The 22,830-nt window shown below is 32.2% G+C and overlaps 3 protein-coding genes across 3 annotated transcripts; all 3 read left to right on the top strand.

Moving 5' to 3' along the window:
* The first annotated feature begins 833 nt into the window (after positions 1-833).
* On the top strand, positions 834-8,557 carry FTSHI1 (FtsH extracellular protease family). The gene is made up of 15 exons (XM_020379196.3): positions 834-1,670; positions 1,763-1,850; positions 2,318-2,752; positions 2,859-2,912; positions 3,091-3,156; positions 3,792-3,887; positions 3,971-4,099; positions 4,727-4,779; positions 5,575-5,770; positions 6,348-6,462; positions 6,529-6,803; positions 7,298-7,381; positions 7,465-7,577; positions 7,666-7,915; positions 8,113-8,557. Exons 1-15 carry the CDS (start codon positions 1,036-1,038, stop codon positions 8,293-8,295), a joined length of 2,772 nt encoding a protein of 923 aa, XP_020234785.1. The 5' UTR covers positions 834-1,035; the 3' UTR covers positions 8,296-8,557.
* Positions 8,558-14,742: 6,185 nt separating this feature from the next.
* LOC109814711 (Nuclear transport factor 2 (NTF2) family protein) lies at positions 14,743-18,190 on the top strand. Its single transcript, XM_020379209.3, has 3 exons — positions 14,743-15,504; positions 16,499-16,695; positions 17,448-18,190. Exons 1-3 carry the CDS (start codon positions 15,100-15,102, stop codon positions 17,698-17,700), a joined length of 855 nt encoding a protein of 284 aa, XP_020234798.1. The 5' UTR covers positions 14,743-15,099; the 3' UTR covers positions 17,701-18,190.
* A 150-nt stretch (positions 18,191-18,340) lies between these two features.
* Positions 18,341-21,608, top strand: LOC109814746 (uncharacterized). Its single transcript, XM_020379256.3, has 3 exons — positions 18,341-18,884; positions 18,987-19,226; positions 21,207-21,608. The coding sequence occupies exons 1-3, from the start codon at positions 18,673-18,675 to the stop codon at positions 21,241-21,243; spliced, it is 489 nt and encodes a 162-aa protein (XP_020234845.1). The 5' UTR covers positions 18,341-18,672; the 3' UTR covers positions 21,244-21,608.
* Positions 21,609-22,830: the final 1,222 nt, after the last annotated feature.

The raw sequence follows: 22,830 nt of genomic DNA, 5'->3' as shown, positions 1-22,830 counted from the left end.
TGACCCTAGTCTTATGATATGTTTGAATCTTTATCCATGAAAAAATCAATAACAGTCAATATTTAAAGAGTTAATCACCTATACACTGCTAGTGTAAATTTTTTTTACATTGACAGATAATCAGAGCCGTTAATAGTGTCTTTTCATCTGCTCATTTAATTAAATTAAAATAAAAAAGACACCATTAACAGCTCTGATTAACTGTCAGTGTAAAAAACTTTACACTGACAGTGTATAGGTGATTAACTCATATTTAAAAGGAATCTCTTGCAACTTTTAAATTAAAAAACTTTAAGAAGAAAAGGAACATAGACTTGCTTTGATTTAGAGGAGTGACTCAATAAAAAAAAGTTAAAGAGATTAATAATAATATGATTATTTCAAAAAATTAGAATTAGATAATGTTTCAATAATCACCCGAGTATTAACATGTATTGAATTACATGAAATTGATTCAAATTAACCAATAATTTAGAATATAAGTTTAAGTATATAATTATATCAAAATTTCAATGAATTAAAAATATTTATTTTTTAATAATTATATTATTAATACAAAATATCTATCAACTTTATCAATAATTATTTACTTCAATCAAATTTTTTCATTTTCAAGAATATTTTGTTTAAATTAAATAATTTATATTTGATGTGTTTCAAAATCTTTGTTTATGTAGATCATCATATGTAATTTCATTTTACATGTTTTTAAATTTCCTTCATTTTATGTGTTATACGAAATTTATTTATTTTGCTTGAAAAATTTTCTTATAAAATTATAGACGGAAAACAAAATCATTAAATAAAAAAGCAAGTTAGAAAGAGTTTCTCTTCCCTTTTTATCTGAACTAGAAACAAGACGAGCAGAGCCCAAAGGCAGTAAGCTTTATCCGATTGGGTGAAAAACTCAAACCAAAACAGCATCACTTGAAGATTACCATTTTCCATTTCAATCTCATCTCCTCATGTTGCACAAAACCCTAATTTCATAAACCCTTCTCGTGCATTCATTCACTTTATGAATTCACCAGAACGATGAACATTCTCTCCTCGCCCCACTTTCACGTCACCAAATCTCGCTACCCCCACCGCCATGGAACGCCGAAGCAAACTCCGAGGCACCTTCCCACCCACCTTCTTCTTCTTCGCAGGCCATCCACAGTGCTCTGCAAATCCACCTCCGCGAGTGCCGAACCCGGTTCGGACGATTTCGTGGGCCGCGTTCTCAAGGAAAACCCGAGCCAGTTGCAACCCAAGCACCTAATTGGCGAAAAGTTCTATACTTTGAAAGAAAAGGAGAGTTTGGGCAAATTGCCCAATGTGGGTATCTTCGATGTGTTGAAGAGGTTGAACCCGACGAAGCCTCAGAGCAAGAGAGAGAGTGAGGTTTCGGGAGAGAGAGACTCTGTGTATTTGAAAGACTTGCTGAAGGAGTATAGAGGGAAACTCTACGTGCCTGAGCAAATTTTTGGCACTGAGTTGTCAGAGGAAGAAGAGTTTGACAGAGATTCAAAAGAGTTGCCCAAAATGAGCATTCAGGACTTCAGGAAGGCCATGAGTAAAGACAAAGTAAAGTTGATAATTTCAAAGGGAGGTGGAGGTGGTTTTAGGGATTTCATTGTGGAGTTGAAGGAAATTCCTGGTGATAAAAGCTTGCACACAACCAAATGGTAGAAAAGAATGGGGTCACCTTGTTGGTTATGCACCTTGTTTCTATGTGCATTGCATTGTGATAGTTGTGATTGTGTGTGTAACTTTGCAGGGTTCTCAGGCTGGGTAACAGGGAAGCTCAAGCCATTTTGTCGGACTACACTGGACCGCGATATGAGATAGAGAGGAGGAATACCATGGTTGTTAATCTTTTTCTTGTTCACGCTTAAATAATTTTGATTTGGTTAAATTATTCACTTGCCCCTATAGTTGTCTGCATTTTAAATTTTAGTCACGATAATATAAAATTGCAAGTTTTAGTCCCTATATATGTATAAAATTTAAGTTTTGGTCCTTGAAAGACATTCTGGTCTGGTAATATAAACTGCTACAAATATTTTCTGCTAATGATAAATTGCTATGTAGGGACTAGGGACTAAATCTTTTGATTATTATTAGGTAGTGTTAGTGCAAAGAGGGGGAAGTCAATTAGATTTGCTTGTTTTATGTTTTTTATTTTAAGTTATATATTATATAGTCTGTTGCATAGGTCGTAGTCAGAGACTTTAAGTTCGAGTCATTCAGCAAGATGCATGAGCGAGATAGATACTTTTGTGGGTGATCATAGTGGTATTGTTCTTTTAACTCTTAAATTATTTTGTTGCAGTCTTGGGTGGGGAAAATGCCGGAGTACCCTCATCCAGTTGCATCTTCCATATCTAGCAGAGTGGTGGTTGAGCTTGCAGTGGTGACAGTCTTCATGTGTTTCGCAGCAATTATAGTTGGTGGATTCCTTGCATCAGCTTTGTTTGCTGCCACCAGTTTTGTATTTGTGATGGCTGTCTATGTTGCGTGGCCTATAGCCAAACCATTCCTCAAGCTTTTTCTTGGTCTTGCACTAGCAATTTTGGAGAAGATTTGGGATAATATTGTTGATTTTTTCAGTGATGGTGGCATTTTCTCTAAGATATCTGAGATTTACACTTTTGGTGGATTTTCTGCCAGTCTCGAGGCATTGAAACCAATTATGCTTGTAGTTTTGACTATGGTCCTTCTTGTTCGCTTCACTCTTTCAAGAAGACCTAAAAATTTCAGGAAGTGGGTATGTGACAGTGATTTACTCATATTGTGCATGAATTATTGAACCAATTTTGTTCCGTGGATTTACTTGATTAGTATGTTCTAAGAGATGTTTCTTTGACATACAGGATCTTTGGCAGGGAATAGACTTCTCACGATCAAAAGCTGAAGCTCGCGTTGATGTGTGTTAACACCTACATTTGTTTTAGTCTCTATTCTTAAAATCTTTTAACGTTATAAGTTATTTTTTAGTTTTCTAGTCTTTAAATCTTTTAATGTTATTTTAGTTTTCTAGTCTTAATTTTCTTTTAATACTATTCACTTATTCTTATTTCTAGCTTTGGAATGACATCGTTTCAGGGTTCAACTGGAGTCAAGTTTTGTGATGTGGCTGGAATTGATGAGGCAGTTGAGGAACTTCAAGAGGTAATTCTTTTATACATTTCTGATTCTGATTATGAGCTTGCAAACATGTTTCCTGTCTGCTGGTGCCATGTCACCCTTTAAAAAAGGGCAGAAGGTGAGGTCATTTTCTGTAAGACAACAATAAAAGAACAATTATAACCAAAAATAAATAAATGAAATGAATTTTTTTGAGGAAAATCTGGCATATATTCCTCCTTGATCTCTGTGTTAGACATCTTTCTGGCTGGCATAGCAGCCCACAAATATTAGAGTTTTAACTTGATATGCAGCCGTGCACAATTACAAACAGCCAATGCATTAATGCTTAAGCAACTTCATAAAGAAGACATTGGAGAAATTGGGCCTCATATTATCCTTTAACCCTAAATCCTAAACCCTAAGTCTTGAACCTTAAACCCTAAACTGGAGAAACTAGGCCTCTCATTAACTAATAACCAATTTTCCTTTAACTATTTTGAATAATATAACTTTATCCTTCTCAATAGTTAGTTCCTGAATTTTTCCTTGACATTATAAGCATCTCTCCTCTAATTTCTATATATATTTTTTTATTTTCTGCATTTTATTCTTATGCCTTATTTTGTTGTCTCTTTGTTTATTGTATTTGATGACAACTTATTTATGATTTTGTTTAGTTGGTGAGATACCTAAAAAATCCTGAGTTGTTTGATAAAATGGGGATCAAACCTCCGCATGGTGTTCTTCTTGAGGGCCCTCCCGGATGTGGCAAGGTCAGATACTTATTCTCCAGTTATGTTGGATGTAAGAGTCTGTGTTGTCTGGTGTATGTTGAAGCTTTGTCATATTTTTACAGACCTTGGTAGCCAAGGCTATAGCTGGTGAAGCTGGTGTTCCATTTTACCAAATGGCTGGATCAGAATTTGTGGAAGTTTTAGTTGGTGTTGGTTCTGCACGAATTAGGGATTTATTTAAAAGAGCCAAGGTGATACTACTTCTATTTTTATGATATTTCATTTTAAAATTATGTATTGCTGCTAATTTGTTCAGGTTCTTGCGTCCTGCTTTCATGTTCCTCCACATGATGTTAGGCTAACTTAAAAAGCATTGTGTACGTGTTGTTTTAAACTTTTAATCACATAGTCCTTCTGTGTATGTGAATTAAGAGGTGACTAATTAAGGGTTGAAACAGTATTTATTTGTCCTTTTTGCTTTGTTTAATCAAATTTATTCAACATTTTCAAGGACCTTTGATTCATATGACAATTTTCAACTGCTTTATCAGGATAGCAATAGCTTAATGAAAACTAGTCAACTTTTATGCATTTTAGTTCTTTGCTCTCTAGTAGTAGAAATAATTTTAAGGACATTCTTTTAAGTTTGCATTTTTTTTATTTGGTAAATTCATTACATCTGCTTTGCTTGTTGCAAAAAATGGGTAGATGCTTTGTGTCATGAAGAAGTAGGATATTGTTTCAACAAGAGATATGGCTTAGTATAAAGCTTCTTTTTTATTGGTTAAATTTTTAAACTATAAATTGTAGATTTTCACGTTTTTATGCTTGGAGAGCTAGCAATTGATGGGTACTCAAATGTTTGTTTCTCTCTGCAGGTAAACAAACCATCAGTCGTGTTCATAGATGAAATTGATGCGTTGGCAACTAAGTATGGCTATATGGACTTATGTTATGAGTTTATAACTTGATAGATTATATAAAGTTGTGGATTGTTTGTGTCCATGGCATATTCACATATTTAGTAGAGAATGAATTTATAATGTCTATATTATACAACCTTGAGCCAAATGAAATGTCAAGTAATTTAGCAGGCCTAGAATCATAATTGAACATCTATATATATTATTGAACCCACTAGTCATAGTGACTTGTGAGCTTCCTTTGTTAGTGCCCCAATGTGGCATGCATTGTTGATCAATTGGTTGGTCTAATCTAGGTATTGTTTCTCACATATGCTGTTCTTACAAATCAGAATGCATAGGGTGTGTGACATTAGGTTTGTTTTGTTGTAATATTTTTAAGTCCGTGCTTACAGGCATTACCATAATATTTTTTGGCACATGGTCATGGGATACTTCTGGGAAGTTCACTTTAGTTCATGATTAGTGATTGTTTCTCTTTGGTTTGTTTTTTATTTTTTTAAAGAAAAGAACTTTGTAATTGGAAAAAGTTATAGTTATTAGTTATTTTTTTAAAATAAAAAGAAGAGCAAAAACTTCAAGAAAAAGCTATTCCAGTGCGTCTCTTAGAAACTAAGAAGTAAGCACTGTAGCTTTTGAAAAAAAGTTGCATCATATTTTTTTGTTTTTTCAATGCATACACAAATGAATCCTACTTTCCAAATAATTTCCAAGCTGGTGATGTTGCTTGGTTGCATCTGTCAATGACTTGTTAGTCCCCTAAGCATCCACTCTACCTGATTGTGAAATTAATGCTTGACCAGGCGTCAAGGTATTTTCAAGGAGTCCACAGATCACCTGTATAATGCAGCCACCCAGGAAAGGGAAACTACATTGAACCAATTGTTGATAGAGCTTGATGGTTTTGATACTGGAAAGGGTGTCATATTTCTAGCCGCCACAAATCGTAAGGATTTGTTAGATCCAGCACTTCTTCGTCCGGGTCGCTTCGATCGCAAGGTTGCTTTGTGTAGCTGAGTTAGTGATTTTTTTCTCACTTTTGGTTGGGTTCAGAGCAAAGTATTTTGTTTTTCTAATATAGGGGCAAATTGAGAGAGAATGAGCACAAGGGTTAGTTTGTTTCCTGTTTCCAAACTGGTCTCTGTTTTTAAAACCAAAAGAAGCAGAAAACGTGTTTAATATGTGGTTTTTAGAATCTGTTTTAAAAAAAGATATATTTTCCATATTTTTTAAAATAAAAAAACAGAACATCTCCGAGTTGCTTTGTTTTTTTACTTTCAGTTTTCTATTACTCATATTCTACCTTGCACTCCCTCATATCTTCTTTCCCCAATTATACTATCTAAAAAGTAGTTTTTGAAAATTGTTTTATATAACAATTTTTAAAGAATACAATCAGGCAGTGGCTTACCTTTGGTTTTTCTATTAAATGAATAAATGCTGTTATAAAATCTTCTGTTGCAAACAGTAGCTTACGTATCCACCACTTTCACAAGTTTTCTTGATTATATTTGATGTTTTATGTAGTTTTTTCATTTGTAATATGCTAAATGTTCACTGAATTTTTCTTCTGTAGATCAGGATTCGCCCTCCTAGTGCAAAAGGAAGACTGGATATTTTAAAAATTCATGCTGGCAAAGTAAAAATGTCAGAGAACGTTGATTTATCTAGCTATGCACAGAACCTACCAGGTATGGACTCCTGTTTTGCTTATTGAACTTTTCATTCTCATGTCTGAACTCACATCTTAATTTCAGGATGGAGTGGAGCAAGATTGGCACAATTGGTTCAAGAGGCTGCTCTTGTGGCTGTGAGGAAACGGCACAACTCAATTCTTCAGCCAGATATGGATGATGCAGTTGACAGACTTACGGTAGGACCTAAACGTGTGGGAATAGAATTAGGTTACCAAGGACAATGTCGTAGAGCTACTACAGAAGTGGGAGTTGCATTAACTTCTCATCTGCTCCGGCGATATGAACATGCAAAAGTTGAATGCCTAGATCGCATTTCAATAGTACCTCGTGGTCAGGTCCTTGTTCAGCTTCCTTCACTATATTATCCTCTACTATGTTCTAGAAGTATTTTGTTCGTCTTCCCTATTCTCATATTTTAGGTATTGCTAGTACTTGTTGGGAAATTAATAAAAAAGAATAGATATATGATACATCTGCACCACAGGCTCATACTGTAACATGGGAGAATCTGGTACAGAAAAGTATTAAAAAAATTCAATCATGTGAATTAAAAAAGGAGATAAAAGACAAGAAACAGTATATAAAGTTAGAAAAATGTGTTTAAAAGATGTGATAATCAAGGTGTTGGTAGAAAATGTGGCTCCAAATAGAAATGAAGTGGAAGTAAAATCTGTATGAAGACTATTTGAAATATATGCTACTTTATTTCCATATGTGTAAGGCTATCATATTTTACATACCTGGTTGGTTGGCTTTTACTTCAAACTATGCTACTTAAGGCTGTTTGTTTCTATAATTTTTACTCACCAAAAAGGCTTCCATCTGGCAGACATTATCTCAATTGGTATTTCACCGACTAGATGACGAATCATATATGTTTGAACGTCGACCTCAATTGCTACATCGCCTTCAGGTATGTAAATATACCCTTTATGAGTTTCTTTTTTCTTCTTGTTCAGATTATTTGTTTCAGTATGAGCCTTTTCTGGCAAACAGGTTCTGCTTGGAGGTAGAGCTGCCGAGGAGGTCATATACGGACGTGATACATCAAAAGCCTCAGTTGATTACCTTGCAGATGCATCCTGGCTTGCTCGGAAAATATTAACCATGTTGGCATAATTATTTGTATTTTTATACATTTAAGCTTCTGCTTATTTTCTTGTGCTACATAAACTCCTTTTTCCCCTCTACTTTCAGATGGAATTTGGAGAATCCAATGGTCATACATGGAGAACCACCACCTTGGAGGAAGTCTGTAAAATTTGTTGGACCGAGGTTGGATTTTGAAGGGTCTCTTTATGATGACTACAACTTGATTGAACCCCCACTAAATTTTAAGATGGATGATGAAGTTGCTCAAAGAACTGAAGAGTTGATCCGTGACATGTACGGAAAAATGGTCGCTCTCCTTAGGAGTCACCATGCGGCTTTGCTCAAAACTATTAAGGTAACTTGGAGTGAGATCTGAAAAGGAGTTATATTAATTTGTGGATTGTTAGAATTACGAGTTTGTTTGGATACAAACTATAAGTGCTTTTAAGAGTTTTTGTATTGAAAAAAAAACTTTTTATTTTCAATAAAAATGCTCTCAAAAAAGTTCTGTGACAACTGATGACTTTGACCGCTTATGAATTGGCACTGCAGGTTCTTCTCGATCAGAAGGAGATCAGTGGTGATGAAATAGAGTTCATTTTGAGCAAATACCCTTCACAAACACCTTTACATCTTTTGGAGGAGGAAGAGGAAAATGCTGGCAACCTTCCCTTCACCAATGAACAAGTGCATGATCTGGAGTATGCATTAAAACCAAACGAAGAAACCATATGAGTTATTTCTCAATCTTCAATCTAAAACCAAGAATTTATTCCTTGATTCCTGACCAACCAGTGTTTCAGATTTGGTAGCTGCACTTCGGTGAGGTTCCTTCCATATGAACCATGAAGGGTTACTTCAAAGCTTAGCTTTTTCAGTGACGACGAAAGTATATGTATTTGTTGAGCCATAAATTTTGATCACGCAATTTGTATGAAACGCTATTCATTATAACATTTTTAAGAGGCGTATTTCCTTTCCATTTTCAGAAAGAAAATTTGAAATGCTGTCTTGAGTAAATTGTCATAATTTACCATGCATTGGTCATGCTATCGTTTATAGAAATGATCATTTCATTTTTTTTAACATTACAAGTAAAAGTAAATTATAAAAGTTTCACGTTATTTATAAATTGAAGTTAAGAGTAGTTTATAAATATTTTTTCTCTTTAATCCATCAAGATATTTTTTTTAATGATTAAACTGTGATGGTTGTACAAATGTTAAAATAGATGCTTACGACGCAATAATTTTAACGATGTCCGACTTACTATTGAAATACTTTTAAATATAGATTAGTTCAAAATAAAGTTAGAACACTTATTATTTACTTAATATTCTCGATAGATATTTTTTAAAATAACGTATGTTAACTGTTCAGTACTTATATGTATATTATGATAACAAAATATTTTAAGGATATATGATATTTCTATTTATAAAATTAATATAGATTTTGGCAAATATAAAATAGCTAAATTAAAAATATGAAAATATGTGTCAGTACATTTATTTTACTTGTAAGATATATTATCTTACCTACTTTAAAAAAATTTGTGTATTCCTCTAAAATTTTATCCAAGGTTACTATCTTGTCTTTTATAGAAAATTTTGTGTTTTATAAGTTTAATTGTGTACTTTATCCTTGAAGTTACACGATTTTACGACTTTTGTTTATAGAATTTTTTTACATGTTTTGCCCTCAAATATTTTAATTATATATTTTTTTTTAATTTTGCCTTCTCTTTGTTAAGAAACCATTACCTTAACTGACTTTTAACGTGACATAAGAAATTGATGGTGCGATGTTTAATTAAGTGAGAAAATGTGCAATGTTTTAGAAGTTTAAACAATTTGTAATATTTTGAAATATGAGGCAAAATATACAAAGACAACAAACACTGTAATTTGTAGCATTTGTAGGTTAGAAAGGTTGAAGGAAGTTCAATGACAATAAATATCAAATTTTTTTTATCATTTGCTATTTTATTGCATTTTATCCTTATATTTACAAAATATTGTATATTTTGGCTCTTAATTACATGTTATTAGGTGAGTATCATCTCCATGTTAGTATCATTTAATTGTGTATTGTTACTTTCACGGTAAAGTTGTCATTTCAATAACCAACTAATAAAATGGAACTCTAATTATGGAAGGGTAAATTTTATTTTATATATATATATATATATATATATATATATATAAATTTAAATATATTTTTAATTTCTTAAATTTGAGATAAATTTATTTTTAATTTCTCAAATTTAAAGTTATTTTTTTAGTCTTATAATTTTAAAAAAATTATTTTAATCCCTCAAGTCATTAATAACATATTTAAAAGTGAAAGTGATAAATTGAGACAATTATACAATACCAAATTTAATGTTGTATTTTCACTAAAAGCATCTGCAATGGAGGTTGCTTATAAGCAATTCCCTATGCCACATCATTGCCATATCAGCTCTGACCCATTTTATGGGTTGCTTAAATTTTAGCAGAGTTGCTTCTACAAACAACTCTGCTAAAATTTAAGCAACCCATAAAGTAAGCCAGAGCTGATGTGGCAGTGATGTGACATAGAGGGTTGTTTATAAGCAACCCCCATTGGAGATGTTCTAACAAATATACAAATAAGTAGATTTTATGTGACAATACTTGATAAATTCTATAAAAAAAATAAGTATAAAAATTAAAATAATTTTTTTAAAATTACATGAATTAAAAAGATCAATTTTAAATTTGAGGGATTAAAAAATATTTAAGTTATGTGTGTAAGATAGAAATCAAATTATTTCATATGATGACAAATTTTGATAATAAACACCATCAAAGGTACCTAGTAATGTTTGAACATCTCTCTAAAAAAAATGCTTGGGCACACGGTAAAGATCTTAAATTGAATGAAGAAAATCTAAAAGAAATATGATTTTATTATTATAAATCTGATTTCTCATTTTTAAATAAGATCATTTATAAGATTTACTTTTATTTTCAATAAATAATGTGATTTCTTATAGGTTGAGCATTTTATTTTATTTTTGAAATTTTATTTCTTTCAAATATTATTTCTTAAATTTAATGTTTGAGATTTTAATTGTTGAAATATATTGTATTAAAATAAATAAATCTTTATATTCAAATAAATTAAGTTTTAAAATTATAATAACCGTAATTTGAATTTTGACACATCATATTCATAAGCAAGTGGTGTATTCTAATTTTATAATTTTCTCACCAGTTTTTAGAATGTATCACTTTAATTTAATCATATTTAATATAATATATTATTTCTTATTAGTAAAGAAAACATATGTTATTCTCTTTTATAAAATTGTATTTGAATTTAATATTGCACTTTCAAGTATAATTGTACATAAATTTATTGTAGCTCGTTTCCTCGAGGCATCCTCAATTTGCTTTCGTATAGTATTTGCTTTATGGTTTTGCATGGTACAGAAATGGATGACCCTTTTTTTGTAGTAATTTGATATATCACTGTTACTATGTTAGGCCTACTCGAAAACTATATGAGTCAAAATATTGCATGAAATTCTTCGAAAAATAATATAAAGTCAAGACACTTGACAGTAACAGATGTTCGAGATCGAAAAAGAATTATTTCGAGTAAAACAATGATATGCTTGAAGAAATAGAGAAGTTATCAAAGATTTCTTAGGGTTACACCGAGGTAGTTATTAAAGTGCGGATCAAGGAAATAAAACACGTGGGAAGAACGGTTAGAGGAAGTTACTTTCTAAGCCACGTATTTTACGTAGTGGATAGCAATTACGAGCCCACGACACATGCATACAAAAGATAATTGCTCTCGAGAGTCTCTATAAATAGAAGAAGCATAACCTTTCACAAAGGTTGGAAATTTCATACTTATAACTCTCTCGAGCACTTTCCGCCTGCGCATATGGCTTTCGTGCAAGGAATTATTTTTTTGTATGACCACTTCTCGGCCACTTTTCTTTTCTGCTTTTAGGATTAGGATTAGTATAGTTTTTCTTCTTAATCACATAGTGTAATTGTGTAATTGTACTTTGATTACTATGCCTCAACATTTTAATTGTAATTTGATCATTATGCAAATTGAACTATAATTTGTATTGCCACTGTATGTTTCAATTACACTGTGCGTTTAAGTATTTACATGCATGCAAATTATTGGTTAATTGTAATCCATGAAGATTTGGAAACTGACTTTTGGTAATTATTGACGTGTACTTCCATTCTTAAACAACGCGAACGTCTAAAATATCTAAATTGAAACACCTTGATGCTAGTTTGAGTAAAAAGGACTCATAAACGAAATCGACCGTAAACAATCACGCCTCGTAGTCGGAGGTTAATTAACTAATCACGTCCCAACATATTTAGTTTTTTTGGATAACTAACATACTTCGTAAAGTAAATTCATGTTCATTGTGAAAATGTTTGGAACGATATTTTTAAATCCTTCTCTAATACCTTTTTACTATTCTTTGTACGTGTTTGTATTATGTTTCTAAAACATTAAATATATTTACTATTTCATTTAATATTTTTATAAAGTATTAAAAAGATGTATAACGATGTGTATAGCATTACTAATTTACTAGTAAAAAATGAATATTACATTAAAGAATGAAGAGAAGCGAAAAACTGACCAGATAATTAGTTAATAAATAATCAAGTAATACCAATTTAAATTTCAACGTAAAACAAAACCCGTTGATTAAAGCAAAAGTCAAATAAGACATTTAATGCTACCATCAATACTTTCAAGTTCTAACACAGTCATAGAAATTCAAACTCTAGTAATATATTTCTAGGTAACTACTTTAGTATGTATTCAGTAATCTCTACTTGTCATACAGTGAAATAAATGTGAGTTTCTCATAAATGTTTTTTTTTTTTTATAAAGTTAAAATCAAAGGAACACTGAACATGAACCAACACAACAATTACAAATCACATTTACTAAGTGATAAAGTTATGCTTAACATTTGATTCAAAATGTTGCCACCTTAGACTCTGTTCTTAATTTATCATAAACTCTAAACACTAAATTAACTCATGTTCCATTAGGATATGCAACTGACCTAGATCAAAGCCTTGCTTTAGCTCATTTGATTTTATGATAGATTAATTTGAGACAATATGCAATGGTTAAACCAAATATTGGTTAGACTAAAGAAAATGCGCATTCAATGTTGCAAACATGGGTTAGAGCCATGACAACAGATAGCCAAATATAAAACAATTTGTTTGCAAAATCTTATTCCCAATACAAAACTAAATTAAAAAAATACAATGACCATTACCAATGAATAATTTAGAAAAATAAAACACTGTGAATGATGGTGAGAGATGTAAAGGAATGAATGACAAGGATAGTAAAGAATAAAACAATTGAAACTTTAAAACAAGATGTAATTACTTGATTGACTTAAGAGTGGGAATTAGGATTTTGTATAAAATTTTAAGTTTAAATTTTGATGTCATCATTATAATTCTAATAAATAAAATAAAAACAAGATAGACAGATTAAAACTCAAAGGGATGAGGTAGTAAAATTTACTTAAGAATGATTTTGTCTTTAAGGAGACAACACTCCAAAATAGAGAGAGAGAGGCAAAGGTAAGATGTTATATGATAAAATTAAACTATTTAAGATTAACATTAAATGAAGAAATAAAAGAAGTCATTATAATAAAATTAATTTTTCTCTTCATAGTAGTATATTCACATCAATTTAAATATCGATGGTTAACTATTTTCAAATGTATTTGTCTAAATCAATCTTTTTAATTTAGATGATGACTTAAAATTTAATATGAACATACCTTTTTGTCATTTTTTTTTTGCCTTTGGTTATAACAGCATTTGGATTTAATGTTACTTACCGTCCATGATTTGTTTTATGACCATTAGTTCAATCTTGTCTCCGAAAACGGAAATTGCATCATATTTAGTTGAAATAAATCCACTCTTATTTTTGTTTCCATATTATTTGTATTGATTGTGTTACATTTTTTCCCTCCTAATAATAAGTTAATCTCCATGCAAATATGATTTTTATTTTGGCTTGACAGGAGGTGGTGATAACAATTGATTTTGTCATTTGTAAAAATTGAATTCAATGTTACATGTGATGAGTATATTAGCCTCTAATTGAGGATACCATTAATTTTTTTGAGTTTGAATTTTGTGATACAATTTTATGATAAAGTGTCTAGTAAAATCATACTCAATAAAAATTATGTGAAGGCCTTATTACTTAATTTCGCATCAATGGTCGTTAAGTCATATTTTTGTATCGATCTTATAGATCGACTTCGAACAAAAAACTTTATTTTCATCTTAATAGATCTATCCACTAAAACAATCATCAAAGGAAAAACTTTCATCATAATAAAGTGAATTTAAATAGTGAATTATATTCGAAACATGTTTTTTTTTTCTTCCTTTTTCCATTTTAGCATATGGGGAAACAAAATCTAGATTTCATTTCACTTTTGTCAAGTAATGGTAAAAAAACAAAAATCATTCACACCTAAAATAAATTTTCCATGTGTAAATCACCTTTGACGGCCCCCATTAACATCCATAATATTAAAACCACCTCTAAATTTTCAAATAATTGAGAGTTTTTCTTTCATCATATTATAATTCATGGTATTTCCCAAGAGCTTAACAACAACATCCTTATGAGACAATATAACTCTTGGAACATATGCTCATTCAAATAAAAATGTGCACGCAAACTATTAAAAGAAGTATAGAGGAAGTAACTAAACTATATATATATATAAGCATGACTTCTAAAAAAGAAAACATAAACATGGAATTTAATAATCTATAATCTATCTATAACTATAATATTGTTAATTAAGGGATATGCATCTTTCATGTACACATTTTTTTGTCCATTTTTATTCCTCAATTACTCTCATGTAAATTACATTTTTTATTTATACTTTTATGTAAATTCCACACTGTAAATTATTACCTTTCAGATAACCATGAACGGAAAAATGTAACTAGTTAACTATAAAGTAAATGAACTCATTTAGGCATCAATTTATTTGATATAATATTTTTTGAGACGGTTTTATTAATTTTAATTGAGACACAATGTGGCTCTTCCCCTTTAGAAAGGGATAAACATATTAAAAGGTGCGTGGCAAAGGTTGGCGTTAAACTAATGAAAAATGAATTAATTTGATGAGGAAGAACAAAATGGAAGCGTTATGGTAATATTTGACCAACCAACGGAGCAATAGGCAATAGGCAGAGGGAGAGCAGAACGTTGGAGTTGGAGTTGGAGTGTGTGAGATTAACACCGCCACTTTCCTTCCTCTTCAATCCCTCAAACTTAACTAGGGTTTCGGAATTGGGAACAAAACTGAAGGTCACTTCACTCGCCACAAGGAATATATATACATACCTCTCTCTCTCTCTCTCTCTTTCTATTTATACACACAATAAGCAGATAGACAATTAGGGTTTTGATGTTATTCGAATGCCGAGTTGTTTTCATGTCTTATGAATGGAGATTTTCTCTGTCTTGTCGGAACCGTCCCTCGTCGCCGTCGCCGTGACTGCGCTCTGTTTCCTCTTCGCGCTCTTCTCTCTCCTCCGATCCTACTCCCTGCCCCGGAGATTCACGCCGCCGCGGAAGCACCACTGCGATTGCGCTTCCAATTCCGACTCCGCCGCGCCCTACCTCAACGGCGGCGCCGCGCAAATGCTCCAGCCCTCTCCCGTTCCGGCGCCGGCGCCCTTGGCGGAGCGGCGGACGGGGTCCTCCATGATGGAGGAACTGGTTCCGGAGATTACGACGCACGCGCTCAGTTACTTGGATTATCCCAGTCTCTGTCGCCTTTCCATGACCAATTCTTCGATGCGAAAGGCCGCCAATGATGATAATGCTTGGAAGGCCCTTTATCACAAGGTGAATTCTAATTCCCGTGCTTCGCTTTCTCTTTGATTCTTGTCTCATGATAAATTAGTAGTTAATAGACACCCAAAATCGTTAGTCACTGTTAGGAATTTTATTTTTTTTAGCCTTTTCTTTTCCACCGTTTTTGTAGAGTACCCATAAATAATGCTTGCAGCGCAGGGTTTTCCACTTTCTTGTTCTTTTTTTGTTTTTCTTTTTATAGGTGTTGATTACGTTTTTGGCCCTAATTGCTTCTTTCATTTTTAGTTCGCGGAAAACTTTGAATTGAGTCATGTTAGGAGTTCTTTTTAAATCTTGTAAAATCTCAGTGCCATTTGTTTTGTATGCGAGGCTTTCTTCTCGGTGCAATGCCACCATAATAAGGCTTCTTGAAAACAAGAAGCTGGGTTAAGTTTAGAGTAGTTGCATCTGTTTGGAACAATAGATGATGGAAAAACATATGAAGTGTTGTTTGTGTGCTTTTCCTTGATTATTATATAGAAGAAAATGCTATTGATGTCTGTTTGGAAGTATGAATAAACAGGTAGAATTACCTGTCTTGGCAAAACCTCTGAATAGGAGGCAATGTGGATTGGTCCGTTGCAATGTTGTTAAATATGCTGTAGTGCTATTGCTTTGCAGAATTCCTCAAATTCATAGTTGCCTTTGGGGTTTATCCGGAGAAAGTAGTGGATTTATCTGTTGCACATTACTCCCTTATCTTAGTTCACCACCACAAACAATTTCAAATAAGTGTTGTTTCTTCTCTTCCTTTGCCCTGTTTTGAAGTTTAGGAGGAGTAGAATGATGAAATAATACGAGGGGAAGTGATTTTGTAGTAGGATAAAGGCATAAAATAATTGACATGAATAATAAATATGCTCTAATGTCCTATCAAACTGAGAATATAGGTGATTACTTTCATTGTATTCTTTAGACAAATTCCATCATTCTCATTTAGTCCCAAGTATATTTAGTTATGACATTTCTGAATTTCTGTTTTTAGGACTTCACATTGGAACAAGATAGTGTTACACCCACTAATGGGTGGAAAGCTTACTATGCTGCAACAAGAGCAATTGTGAATATTAATACAGAATTCTTCAACATTGTAAGAGATAAGTCTCTTCCAGCAATGAGTCGTTTTTGGCTGAATGCAGATTATGTGAAGTGCATTCATGCCTCAGGAGAACTCTTTTCTGGGTAAGATTTTTTTGTTTCTTGAGTAGTTAGTCTGCTTTGTGTTAACGTATCCATTTTGTAAGAATATCTTCTTTTGTATTTTTGGACGTGCTGTTCATGTTTATTTCTTGTTGTGGCATGAATTTTATATGCTGTGATACTTGAGGAGATTGTTTATTGGATCCCATATATATCAAATTGGAAAAATTTCTTCGGTGCTTATATTTGATACAGGTCATTGAATTTAATTTTTTTATTGATAATTTAAATCTGTACAGCTGGTCTCTTATTCGGATCAGAAATGAAATATATTATTCTTACCTGTGCAAAGTTTCATCCCATATAGCACTGATTTTTGGGGATAAGAAAAACATCTTTTCATTTGGTTCCCTTCTCTTTTTCTCCTTTTTTTTTAATTCTGTTAAGACGGGGTGTCTCCCTAGTGCAGAGACACATGTAAGCAATATGGTGGTGCAAAAGTCTATTAACTTGGATATTTTGATTGAAACCCTAGAGTAACTAGTTTCTGGCCCGTAATACTGGTTTTGCATTACTGTGGAACTTGATACTCCAGAGATATAAGCACTTTGAACATATGATAGAATATTTGTGATATTGGAAAAAAATCATGTTTATTCTATTCCATATTATAATTCTTTTTTAAGTTCTTGCAAGCATGTGGAATTATGTATCCATGTTTTTTTACCTTAATCCAATGTCTCCCTTACTGGCGGGCAATTTTGCATTCAGTAACATATTCATCCATGATACAGGTATAATGCAGTAATGCAGAGTTGGCAAATCGTATTCAACTGGGAGCAAGGGTTGAACTTTCAGGTTCGAGATGTACGTGCCCGTGTCTTGACAGACATGGCTTGGGTTACCATGAAAACATACGTTGACATGGATACAGGACCATTCAATATGACCAATGTTTTTGAGTTTCATAATGGACGATGGTATATGGTTCATCATCACAGTTCTGTGATGAATGGGGAGGTGGACCATCAGATTGTGCATGGATAATAGTGAGAGAGATGATACATTGTTATGACTGATACTGGTTACAAAAGGTGGTTTTAATTGCAGAAGCAAGATGCTTGAAATTTTCGTGATTTCTTTGGAAGATCCTTTTTTTAGTTTCCAATTTTAGTTTCATTTTTACACTGTATATAAGACAGGAAGTTGCAATGGTGCCAGAAAAAGAGTTATAAGTACAGTAATTGGATTATAAAGTAAACACAAAAAGGTGGGTGGAGAGGGGTTACCTGTGAATGATACGTTGGATCAGCACTTCGCAGGCATCCAATCTTTAGACTGAGATTTGTGAAAAGCAAGGCTGAACAGTCATGGGGGTGGGAGCAATTGCACAAGCATTCTCCATTTTTGTCGTGCATCCTAGTAGTACTAGGGTGCATCTTTTTCCTGAGTTGAATTTTGAATCATATGCTCTAACCAAATCATGATTTTATTGTAAAGCATGATTATGAGAGATTCACAATTGGTGGTCCGACAAGTACTGCTTTTACTTAAATCTCCGACAAGGCGATGATTAACAAATTTTGGATGTCACAGACAAAAACGAAGAAAGTATAATTTGAAAATGTGCGGTAATTTTCCAAACAGAATGCATTCATCAGTCTTTGAAGATAATCAAGTAAAATCACGGTCTAAGAAATGTTAGCGAAAGTTAATTTGTTTGTTATAAGAACCGTTTTTTCTTTGTTAAGTTGTTAAAAGAATCGTTAACGGATAATTTCGATATTGATTAACTATAATAAACCTTGAATACGATACATGAATGTTTGACAAAACTTTCAATAATACTTGTCGGAGCCTGCCCAGGTAACTTATTCCTGGTGAGATGCTAGTAACAAGTTGTGAAGTGTGAAGTGGCCACCTCGTAAGCACTTAGCAGCCTCACATTTTGGAGAAGTTAATCAAATTAAAGTAGTGGTGCACGTTATCCACCAGACAGAGAGCACGAGAGGAGAGAGAATGACAATATCTGTTTTCTCAGTTCCGACGCCTCAGTTTTGCACCTACAAATACTCGTGGCCAACTCCCACTTACCCTTCTCTTTCTTTTTCTTCTTCCTCCAAGTTAACCGTTCCTCTATGCTCTCCTTCCACTCCAACTTCTGTTATCGAAGAGGGTCCTTCACCTTCAGCAGATGAGCTTCCCGTTGTTGGTCAATCAGAATACGCGAGGTGCAATGATTTGATTTGCCATCATAATTCCATGTACCATGAAAATAGTGTTTAGATCTTTTTCTTTATAGACTGCAACTAATTTGAGGTGTTTTTTCGCAGTGGTTGCAAGGCATGTGGGAGAGAAGAAGTGGAGAAAGAATGCAATGGTGAAGGAAGAATTCAGGGTGGAATAGCAACAGTACCGGGCTTTGGGTGGTGGCCCATAAAGGCTTACAGGCCATGCCCGGCATTTGTGGCATCTGGCGGTAGGTATAGGCGACAAGGACAAAGCATGGACGAGGTTGCCTTCGGACGTGGTGGAGCACCCTCTGTGGGAACTGCCACTGACTCAAACCCAAGGTATAATGTGTGGTTTCCTTCTGATAAATGGACACCCAATCTTCCATCTTGGATCTTAGTCTTTCTTACAACTTAAGTACTTAACTAATAGTTCATGAAACCTGCAACAACACTATTATATATGCTATAAATAAATTTTCAGCATTCATTCCTAAAGTAAGTATAACATTCACTATGTCTTATCTTACTTCTTGGGATTCAAATATCACCTTTTGATGGCTTTCATATTCAATCATTTTGAGAAGAGTATCAATAACAAATGAAAATGTTAAAATGGATGTATGAATAAGATGGAGAATAATTGTGTAAGATGAAATATTAGCGTGTCACCTGTTGAGGAGAAGATGACACAATATCAATTAAGGTGGTTTGGACATGTGTAAAGAAGATTAATGGAGACACTGAATAGGAAAGTAGCTGTTTTTAGCCTTGTGAAAAAGGGTAGAAGAAAATCAAGGATATTAGAGAAAATCTATAATCTATAACATATATAAAGGTGATAGTTTGATTTAGTCTACACATTTTTTTTAGATAGCTTTACCCTTAAATTTTAATTTTTATAATAAAAAATATTATTAAAAATTAACTATTTTTACAAACATAAGATTCGAAACTCAAGGCCTTAAGGTTTGAGAATCAAAAATAATACTAATTGATCTAATTAATATTAGTAATTCTTAAATATTTTTATTAAATAAAATATAAAAACACGAAAAACTTCGATCTCACTAATTATTATAAAGAATCTCATGCTGAATTTATCTATAGAAATTTGGTATTTGGCTGAGAACAATGGTATTGTGTGCTCACCCTAGTTGGGTGAAATATTATTGTTGTTGAGAAGAGTATCAACAAGCACAATCCAAGTCTTTTCCCACCAAGTTGGATTTATTTAGTGAATTCATTATTCAAACAACACTACCTGGTTTTGTCCTAAACCAATTCTTCTGAGATGCCATTTGATTCCAAATTCATATTCATGGTCTCATACTCTATCTCTAAATCTCTCTTGGTCTACCTCTAACTTTAACCAATTATCTTCCTTTTGATCAATTCTTCTAACTGGGACTTCTATCGGACTTTTTTGTCATGTGTTCAAAGTCCGAAACTCAACAATCACAGGCGTGATTTTACTTGGTTTGAATCCTAGGATTTACATCACTCTGTAGTTTGTATGATGGATCCAAGATACCCAACTGTATGGTTTGATTTCCAAATTTCACCTTCAAGCCAGTGCTAGCACGTATCTTACTGAACTTTACTTCCATGTTGTACTCCATTTTATGCCTACTTAAGCAGAAACCCATAGCTTCAGCCTTCAGGTTACATTTTATTTCCTCTTCAGACGTTCCTACTAGAACTGTACCATTTACCAAATGCATTGAAGCACTAGCTCCAAGGTATGTTGAATAAGAATGTCCAAAACCAAGGTTAAAAAATAAAGGCCCGAGTTTTACCCTTTTGAGAAGAGTATCTGTTCGACAAATACAAGCAAATTTTGGTGCAGGTGTGGTCTTTTGTTTGATTATCGAAAGCCTCAACTATTAATTTGGAATGTCTGGTTGGGATTGGTTACTGGCATTCTTGGCTTAATTGATTAGAAGTCATTTGTGTTATTCTGAGACCTGCATGCTACTTTGATTTTCACAGAAACACATTCTTATTTTGCATCTGGTTGATTATACATGCTTTGAAGCTTATACAGATAATTGGAAAGCTTGGGAACAACTATTTGCTATGCAAGTGTCTTGGTTTGTTTCCATTTTGTTGTTCAAGGAAAAATCGTATGCCAGAGGAGAAATTAGAGTATCTGAATTGGCTAAATTATTGTTCAAAGTTGTGTATTGATCTTTCGAGAGTGAGTTAAGATGACGTGACATGCTGTTAGAAAATCTGAGCTCTATTTGTCATAATTTTGTGATCATTCATATACCTCTGTTGCTTCTAACTTGTGTTGTAAAATGGTGCCTAATTTTACAGTAACAAAAAGGAAGGTCCGAAGAAATCTAAGAGATAAACTTTTCAGTCGTCGATTTATTGAGATGGCAAAAGCAAGAGCTTTAAGGAGGATGGGGTAAATAAAATGTCGGTGATGTTTTGGTCTGCTACAAATGTTAAATTCAATATTCTGCAAGGATTATGGAAGTCTATGTACGTCTTATAAATTGCATTGGGAAATAGGGTGATGCCATATAACAAGTTATTTCTTCTTCGTTTGGTACCGTAGTCGTAATTTTCAAATACATGTTCTTAACTTTTATCCAACCATACTCTTTTTCGATGTGCACCAAAATTTTCAGTCAAGTTTATGCTCCACAGTGATTAGTATTAACCTCATGTTTGTGAACTTATCTATATTAATATAAATCTCTTCGGCTGTCACTACTCGTTACTGTCTAATATATCGCATGTCCACTTTTTTTTTTTTTTTTTTCCACTTGTTATCGCTTATTTTCTTTTTTCTCTCATCTTTTTTAGGCTACCTTTGCACGGGTTTACAGTTCTAATTTGAGAGAAATTCCAAGTAGGGATGGGGAAAAAAATTCCACATATCTACCGATAAAATTCATTATAGATAATTAAAAGATGATTTAAATGAATACTTACAAATAACAAGTACATATATTTTATATTAAAAAAAAGATAGATGTAATAATATCTGTATTAGTAGATATCTACTAAATCAAGTTGCTTAAATACCTTTTTATGTGTGTATATATATATGAGAAGGTTTTAACAGTAAATCTATTTAGACTTATTTTACTCATGTTTTATATTAAATTTTAACGATCAAATTATTGAATTAAAAAATCTTAATATATAAAAAAAATTATAAAATATTAAAAAATATAAAAATTATTTGATATTTTATTTAATTAATTCAAATTAATGTATAAAATATTTTTATGATTATATGTCAATTTGAATTAATCAAACGGGGTATCAAATAATTTTCAATTTTTTTAAAAATTTACAAATTTGATGTATGTATTATAAATTTTTAATTTGACAGTTAGATGATTTAAATTTGAAGTAGAACATGTTTTATTGAATACTCTTGATACATTTATTCCATTTTAATAATCTAACTATTAAATTAAAAGTTTCTAATGCATAGATGAAATTTGCAAAGTTTTACAAAATTTGAAAATTATTGAATATTTTATTTTATTAATTCAAATTGACGAATATTTATAAAAATATTTTATACATTGATTTGAATTAATTAAACATAATATCAAATAGTTTTTAAATTTTAATATTTTATAGAATTGATTTATACATTAAAAAAAAATTAATTCAACAATTTAATGTAGAGCATAAATTATTGAGTAGAGTAAATCTAGGTAAACGTACTCTTAGAATAAGTGAATCTCTTTATATATGTGGGGCGAGGGAAATTAGGATTACTAACAATCTAATACTCCTTTTTAGTTTGAGTACATTAACACCTTACACCAAATTTTAGGACAAAAAAACATTCTCTTTTGTTTTAATTAATTACTTGTAAAGGTATTTAACTAATTTAGGATATATGTTAAAAAATAAAATAGAAAATTTTTCCTCTCTTCACCTATCCCTTCTCCAACTTAGTTTCTTTCTT

The sequence above is a fragment of the Cajanus cajan genome, chromosome 2, assembly GCF_000230855.2.
Source record: "Cajanus cajan strain Asha chromosome 2, NIPB_CcT2T_4, whole genome shotgun sequence".
Classification (NCBI taxonomy): domain Eukaryota; kingdom Viridiplantae; phylum Streptophyta; class Magnoliopsida; order Fabales; family Fabaceae; genus Cajanus; species Cajanus cajan.
The sequence above is the reverse complement of the archived record's forward strand: the minus strand, read 5'-3'. Positions and strand labels throughout refer to the sequence as shown.

Bases quoted from the DNA above. Each gene is read 5' to 3' on its own strand.
- FTSHI1 (XM_020379196.3), top strand. From the start codon at position 1,036: ATGAACATTCTCTCCTCGCCCCACTTTCACGTCACCAAATCTCGCTAC. The intron at 2,753-2,858 runs GTATGTGACAGT...TTTGACATACAG, and splicing joins CTAAAAATTTCAGGAAGTGG to GATCTTTGGCAGGGAATAGA. The intron at 7,916-8,112 runs GTAACTTGGAGT...TTGGCACTGCAG, and splicing joins CTTTGCTCAAAACTATTAAG to GTTCTTCTCGATCAGAAGGA.
- LOC109814711 (XM_020379209.3), top strand. From the start codon at position 15,100: ATGGAGATTTTCTCTGTCTTGTCGGAACCGTCCCTCGTCGCCGTCGCC. The intron at 15,505-16,498 runs GTGAATTCTAAT...TTCTGTTTTTAG, and splicing joins GGAAGGCCCTTTATCACAAG to GACTTCACATTGGAACAAGA. The intron at 16,696-17,447 runs GTAAGATTTTTT...TCCATGATACAG, and splicing joins TCAGGAGAACTCTTTTCTGG to GTATAATGCAGTAATGCAGA.
- LOC109814746 (XM_020379256.3), top strand. From the start codon at position 18,673: ATGACAATATCTGTTTTCTCAGTTCCGACGCCTCAGTTTTGCACCTAC. The intron at 18,885-18,986 runs GTGCAATGATTT...GTTTTTTCGCAG, and splicing joins GGTCAATCAGAATACGCGAG to TGGTTGCAAGGCATGTGGGA. The intron at 19,227-21,206 runs GTATAATGTGTG...CTAATTTTACAG, and splicing joins GCCACTGACTCAAACCCAAG to TAACAAAAAGGAAGGTCCGA.